The sequence below is a fragment of the Austrofundulus limnaeus genome, unplaced genomic scaffold (genome assembly GCF_001266775.1).
Source record: "Austrofundulus limnaeus strain Quisiro unplaced genomic scaffold, Austrofundulus_limnaeus-1.0 Scaffold1941, whole genome shotgun sequence".
Classification (NCBI taxonomy): Eukaryota; Metazoa; Chordata; class Actinopteri; order Cyprinodontiformes; family Rivulidae; genus Austrofundulus; species Austrofundulus limnaeus.
The window spans coordinates 21167-28658 of NW_013954343.1; the positions used below are offsets into that span (position 1 = coordinate 21167).

Here is a 7492-nt window from a genome sequence, read left to right on the forward strand (position 1 = left end):
TCTTTCTTTCTTTCTTTCTTTCTTTCTTTCTTTCTTTCTTTCTTTCTTTCTTTCTTTCTTTCTTCCTTCCTTCCTTCCTTCCTCCACGTGTTGGTTCAGTCTGAAGTTCTACCGGAAGTGAGCTGTTTTGACCATATAAAGCGAGCCTGACCATAAAAGGAAGGCTGATTTGTTTTAAATGAGATAAAGTAGTTCCAGTACATGTGTGTATCACAGCGCTCATTAAGTCGCAGTTTAGCGGGATCAGACCGTGCACAGGAGACAGCTTCAGTAAAATGTGTTCAGGTTAAGGAAGCCGGGGAGGTTTTTTTTTTTTTGTTGTGGAACTACATTTAAAGGCGGACGGGTATGTGCGGATGCTGCCGGTCATTTCCTTATGTGGAGCGGAGTGATCTGGTAGGCGGGCCTCGCTGTTAGCTGCAGAAAACAACTTTAAAAGTCTTTATGTTTTCGGTGAATTCACGCAGGAAATGTTGCGTGTTTTTCAGCGGTAGGAGCGAGTTGCGGGCCGGTAGGAGCTGCGGGCCGGTTGGACCGGGCCACAGGCCGCTGACCCCCGCAGGCCGGTGAAGAACAGCGGCTCTACTTGTTGAACGGTAGCCGAGCTGCTAGCGGCGCTGCCGGGCCTCACAGCTCCCAGACCCGGGCACCGCTGCCTGCCTGGGCCGGCCGGCAGGAGGAGGCTGCAGGCCCTGCCAGCACCAGAACACGGGCCCGGAATGGGCACCAGAACCGAACCAGGGAGCACCGCCGGGACCGCYCCGAACATCGACACCGATGGAGGCCGACTGGAGGACCGGGAGTACAGCACCGAGGTGGCCTTCAGCGGCTCCGACCTGGACTCCGAGTCCGGGGACGAAGACGACACCGGAGGATCTGGCGGGGACAAGAGGGGCGTGAAGCGGGAGAGGAGCGGCAGGGAGGACGGTCACCCAWCGGGACACTCCTCCGGAGGACTGAGCCGGGGGTACGGGGGGCTGAGCTCCGCTGTGTCCGGGGTCAGACCCGGGAAGAAGACCCGGGGCCGGGTCAAGATCAAGATGGAATTCATCGACAACAAACTGAGAAGGTACACTACGTTCAGCAAGAGGAAGACCGGCATCATGAAGAAGGTGAGTGTGGCGGGAATCACCTGAGACAGGTAGACATGCAGGGGTCAAAGGTCAGCAGAGACGCTGAGTCCAGCCTCAGGTCTTCAGGTAAACTCCTGCTGGTCACGTGACCGTCACAGGTAAACAGGTAGCGTGTCTTTGTTTGTCTCCAGGCCTACGAGCTGTCCACGCTCACAGGTACGCAGGTGTTGCTGTTGGTAGCCAGTGAGACGGGTCACGTTTACACGTTTGCCACCAGGAAGCTGCAGCCTATGATCACGTCAGAGACCGGGAAGGCTCTGATCCAGACCTGCCTGAACTCTCCGGACTCCCCGCCTCGCTCCGACCCGTCTTCTGACCAGAGGATGAGCGCCACCGGCTTCGAAGAGACCGACCTCACCTACCAGGTGACGGAGACGGACGGCTGCCCGGAGGGCCCGAAGGTAAAGCTGCGCTCAGGGGCTTTAGGACCACCAGGTGGGTCCAGTTCTGGTAGACCTGCAGACACTGGCTGTGTCTCAATTCCCCATGTGTCTGTTTATAAAGTCTGTACTGGTGACCTGGATCACTGTTGGATTAATATGATTTTATCCAAATTAACTARGTGACGACMAAATCTGTCAATGCATRRATTAATTACAGCTTCAGTTTATCTTAGAGTCGTTTGTACAATTACCAAGTCCTGCTACTGATAACCTGATGCTAATGTGCTAAAAGATTAACCATTTATTTAATAACAATAATAAAGAATAACTTGACAACATCCTCATTTTAATGCAGTGATAATTGCAGGCTTTTTTGTGTAAAGGCTAGAATATTGTGACTTTATTCTCGTAATGTTAAGACTTTATTCTCGTAACTTGTAGTTGCATTTTTTTAATTTCACATCACTGCAGCATAAATTTCATCAGCGAAGTTGCCAAACTTACTATTAAAAACAAATCCTTCGGTCCAGGGTGAATTTTCAAACTACTCTGACTTGTTAAAAAATNACTGCTACACACTGCTAACCACTGCTATCCACAGCTGCACACTGCTATCCACAGCTGCACACTGCTATCCACAGCTATACATTGTTAGTCACAGTTTTACACGCATTACATAAACAATATTGGCAAATTTCAAGTGTACACAGAGTTAATGTCACATATAGAAGGTTTGGATAAATAGTGTTGTGCACAGTACCACTTGTGCTGTTTTAAGTATAAAATTGTAGCACATACATTTTATGTCATTAAATAGTGTGTAATGCACTTAGAATATGATTAGGTGTAGAAAAAATGTGTTAATGAAAAACTTTAACCTTGTAAACCATTGACTTGTTTTGTTTGTTCGATGTTCAGATGGTCATCAGCCAGCAGAGCAGCAACAACTTGACAGAGCTGCAGGTCGTTAATCTGGACATCCACCAATCAAAAGATGACTGAGGGTCACGTGACCAACTTCCTGTTTACATCTGTTTGTGGCCACATCGTTTGTTCMGGTGAGCTCACCTGTCGCTCCCTTTATGAAGGAAAACTGCTCCTTCAGTGGTCACATGACATCACAGAGTCACATGATGTGCTCGATGAAGGCTGGTTGGACAGGTGAGAAAGGTGTTCCGTCAGTGACAGGAAGTGGAAATCTGCTTTTCAAAATAAGACTGAGATGAGTCTGGGAGCAGCCTGTTTGTTTTTTATGTATTTTTCATCTCATCAGGATGTAAACATGGGACCAAGCCTGGAAACATGCTGCAGAGGTTCAGGGACCTTAAATCTGTTCAAAAACATCAAACTTTATTGACACAGCTTTGCATTACAGACAACACTCCTGTTCAGGTTGAGACTCCTGGAGACGACTGTCAGAAATTCAAACACCTGAAACAAGAACAGGACATGTGAAGCAAACAGCCAATGTTCTGATCAACTGGTTCACAAACTGCTGACGCTGCATTRAAGGACACTCGGACATCTGGAAACTGAAGTGCAGCTGATTCTGAACCTGCTCTCTATCCAGCYCTGGAACTGGCTTTGAATCCTGGTCAGTCCAGGCTTGTTTGACTTCATGTTTCTAAAATGATCAATAAATGCTTTTGGAGTGAGGTGGTTGGTTTTAACTGAATTACTCAATAAATGGAGGCAGCTTTAAAAAATATCTTATCTGTTTGACAAGTGAAGTGTCTTCCAGGAGGAATGTTTATCCATAAACATAAATCTCAGATGATTATCTCTTTAAACTCTGAGTTTAAAGAGTAGTTTTTTTTTGCAAATGACAACACAATGAAACCTTCATATAYTCAATCTACTCATTATTGCAGAGTTTTACTTGCATAAATATAAATTGTGTAAAAATAGTTTTTTGTTTGTTATAAGGACTTTGAAACATTAGTAATATTATGTATATATGAACCCTGTAGCGAGAGAAAAGCTGTTAAAACAATATCAGCATTGCATTAATAATACCTATTATTCTATGTATTATTTTTTTTTCCTTGTTTCTCTAGGTCAGAGGTTCTCAAAGCTATAACTTTGGCGTCCACAAAATATTGTAATAAACTGTTAATTTTGTTTTTCCTTTAAGAAAATCATAAATGAATAAGGGGGAACAATGCACCAGTAAAATAAACTTGCTCAATCAAATAATTATTCTCATGGAATTTAGGCATTAAAATGTAGTAAATCAGTTTAYATCAGCATGAGGCGGGTCCCTGGAATATTTTGCCATCTGTACGGGGTCCTCAGACCCAATAAGGTTGAGAAACCCTGCTCCAAGTGAAGCGAAAGTCCTAAGATTAGTACAGTCCTCTTTCCAGAAAGCAGCGCGTCGCTTTGTGTTTACGTCACAAGGGCGACACGTGGTAGCAGCGTCGCAGCGGCTCGTTATCGGAGTCTCAGAGACAGGCCAGCCGAAAGAAAACCCTCCACAACGATGGCTACAGCCGGGACACAGGGCAGAAAGAGGCTCCTGAAGGACGAYGACATGACCAAGGTGGAGTTTGAGACCAGCGAGGAGGTGGACGTCACCCCCACCTTCGACACAATGGGACTGCGAGAGGACCTGCTTCGCGGGATCTACGCTTACGGTAGGCCGGGGATTAGTGCGGCCTTCGCGGGGTAGCGCTCAAGAGGCTAAAGCTAACCGGACTTCATCGAGACAGAAGTTTAGTTTATAAATCTATTCGGTGCTTTTCGTGTGGTGCCTCTCGCTTGATTCAGCATGGTTCGAATCAGACCGGACCCGGTTCTTAACGTTGTTGAACAAAAGGGTCCCGGGAAGATCGCGGTGTTGTTTCCGATCTAGTTCCGATAAGATGGCYGCTCGTGTAGGCAACTTCTTCTAGGCTGTATACCTGTTTGGACCTCTCTTTTGCTCACAAACCWAGCCACTAATTTCACCTATATATTTGTTTTAATATTCAACACATCTCTCAAGCCTCTAAGCCGACCCAAACCAAAGATGCGGAGGCCGAAAGCCGACGCTCCAGCTAAGCTAGCGCTCCACGAGTGACCACAATCAATGGATGTCTCAAGGCTCTCAGCTCAAAGACTCACAAGTCCCACCAAAACACCGGCGACACATGTCCGAAATGAGGAAGCCAACAAACCCATTATAGAAGCCATAAACAAGCTAACAAATAAGATCGATAACTTCGGTGAGCAGCTACAGAACGCTGCTAACATCCAAGCTAGTTAAAATGAATACAGCCCACATAAACACTGTAAAACTAGTTTAGAAAGACATTCCTGCTCTCATTAAAGTAAATATGGCGGTGGTGACTGAAAGAGTACAGAAGTAGAAACCTACAAGCACAGCTGCAATCTGAAGATTCAGGACTTAAATAAATATTTAAATCAAACGATGAAGTCATCCACATTCTAGGCAAAACATTCACATTAATACAAATTATATAATACATTTTAAACTGCAAGTATTCTTTTCAGGGATGCACTAACTTACATCTGTATCATCTCACTAATAAAGCTGGGTTGGTATTAATGTCTGGTTTTGATTTGCTTGTTGGTGTTTGTGTTTGTTNTCATCAACTATTTACTTGTAACTGTTTTATTACATTATTTTTGCTTATTCGTTTTAACTTTTGTTCATTTTATTAAAGCTTTGATGAAAATAAGTTGCATTTATTTGTACAGTTTGTAGATTTTGATAAAAAACAATCAATATTCATTGTAAAAGTAAGCCACAACAACCAACTGCACCAGATAATAATATAAGTTTACATTAACTTGGTATGATGGCAGAGTTCAGAGTATCTTCAAAGTCTCAGTTAATAAAGTCTTTATTTCAGTTTAGTATAGTTCAGTATAGTTCTTCAGTATTCTAGTCTGCACTGTTTTCTTTTCTTGGACAAATAAAGTATAAATATTTACATGGTAAAGTTTTACCTCGGTGGCTGTTGTAGAGATGAACTGTGACTGGTTGTAAATCCAACCATGAGGACAAAGTATAGTCCTGTTTGTTRGGCTGAAGTTGCTGACCAGAGAGGGATCGTAGACCCTGCATGAACTGAAGGAACCATCATCCTGACGGGGGATCCTGAAGGCCAGTTCCTCTGGGGTGATGGTCCAGCTGCTCCCATTCCTTTCCTCTGGGGTCCCAGAGGAGCAGCGGTGAGGAGGGGTTGCAGAAATAAAGTTGTGCAGAAGAAAATGAAGGGGCAGGATGGCACGAGGCAGGCAGAGGATAATCAGGATCAGAGACTGAAATCTACAGAAGCCACCAACTTCATTCAGGATCTCCTCAAACCTCATGTTGAGCTGAGCTCTGTCAGTCCCTGGTTGTACTGGGAACTTGTCTGATCTGTCCGAGGTTTCTAACAATCACTTCTTTTTAGCTGGAGAGAAAACTCAGAGGGAGGTTCTTACTGAGCTGAATCTTCATCCACATTAACTGTTTGGGTTAACATGTGAAASAATGTTTCTGAGATGGTTGTAGGAAGGTTCAGACCCAGAATAAATAAAACAAAATGATGATGTGGCAGCAAAACTTACACACCTCGAAGAAGGGACCACAAGCACACAAATAACACAGGAAGACAAACTGGAATATAACACCAACTGACCAAAAACTGAGGAGGTGGAACCAGATTGAATCCACAYGGCAGAACCTGCAACATCTGAATTGATGGAACAGGTTAGAACTGCAGGTTGAGGTGGTCAATGACTGAGGGCAGGAAGAACTAGAAGCACTCAGAGAGTGCAAACCTCCGCCAAGACCAATTTCCCCNTGAATCCTGGAATATCCTCGGCCGGTGAGGATACACAGATGCATTTTGAGAGTTAGTCGGCCTCATTCCTCGGCTGCATGATGAGGAGCCTCTGAATTGGGACAGTCCTCGGTGCGGGGCAGTGACGTCTGCAGATGACAAATGTGCACTCATGAGGACCCAGACCCTGAACTGAGACACAGCCATTGAGACATCACATGACTGCAGGTCTACTGAAAAATGAAAGTAAAACAAACACCTCCCAGACCCAGGGGTCTCACACAGGTGATCCAGATCACCAAACCACGCCCTCCTTAGTGCAGGTAATAACACCTGGCCATGTCCTCCTCTTTAGTGCAGGTAATAACACCTGGCCATGTTGTCGTTCTTACAGTAACAATACAGTAAACGCATTGATCAAAGGGACTACTCATGGGGACATCTGTCTTACGTCTGTCTCTGCAGGACATGATCAAACCAACGTTCACCCTGGCAGCAACCACTCTTCCCTCCTCTTCCTCCTCCTCTTCTTCCTCCCTGGCCATGCAGGTGCAGACCAGCGCCCCCTCCTGGCAGCCCTCCTCCTCCAATGGGACGGTGTTAAAAACATCAGCAGGTGTTGTACTTCCTGGAGGAATCGCTTTGATGTCAGGTAGGTAGGTGGGCGGGGTTTCATACCACCTTTAACAATGAGGACCACTKTGTTCAGAGGCAGAGAACCTGTCCCTCACAGCACATATTATGGTTGTGGACATGGTCCTCATAAAGATCTGTCCAACTAAAGACACCTGAAACACTTCTGTAGGTAAACATGATAAAAAAAAACGTTACTGACTGAGAGATGAGGACAGAGACCATCATCAGAGGGACAGCACAAGGTCAAGGACTGGGACAGGAAGTTAGAGACCAGACTGAAATGCTTTGGACGTGTCCAGAGGAAGGGACAGTGGGTATATTGGACGTGTCCAGAGGAAGGGACAGTGGGTATATTGGACATGTCCAGAGGAAGGGACAGTGGGTTTATTGGACATGTCCAGAGGAAGGGACAGAGGGTTTATTGGACGTGTCCAGAGGAAGGGACAGAGGGTTTATTGGACGTGTCCAGAGGAAGGGACAGTGGGTTTATTGGACGTGTCCAGAGGAAGGGACAGTGGGTTTATTGGACATGTCCAGAGGAAGGGACAGAGGGTTTATTGGACAT

The 7492-nt window shown here is 45.5% G+C and overlaps 2 protein-coding genes across 2 annotated transcripts in view; one reads left to right on the forward strand and one right to left on the reverse strand.

Moving 5' to 3' along the window:
- Window positions 1–92: 92 nt before the first annotated feature.
- LOC106536703 (serum response factor) overlaps window positions 93–7492 on the forward strand; it is a gene marked incomplete at its 3' end in the record, with an annotated part of 9878 nt that continues 2478 nt past the window's right edge. The window contains 3 exon segments of the mRNA XM_014034023.1: window positions 93–1112; window positions 1265–1534; window positions 6757–6943. Of these exon segments, the coding sequence (XP_013889477.1) occupies window positions 720–1112; window positions 1265–1534; window positions 6757–6943 (850 nt within the window).
- Window positions 5471–5876, reverse strand: LOC106536705 (solute carrier family 22 member 7; the record flags this gene model as incomplete). Its single annotated transcript, XM_014034024.1, is given in 1 exon segment — window positions 5471–5876. A coding segment is annotated over 1 exon segment (366 nt), but the record flags the coding sequence as incomplete, so codon positions are not given.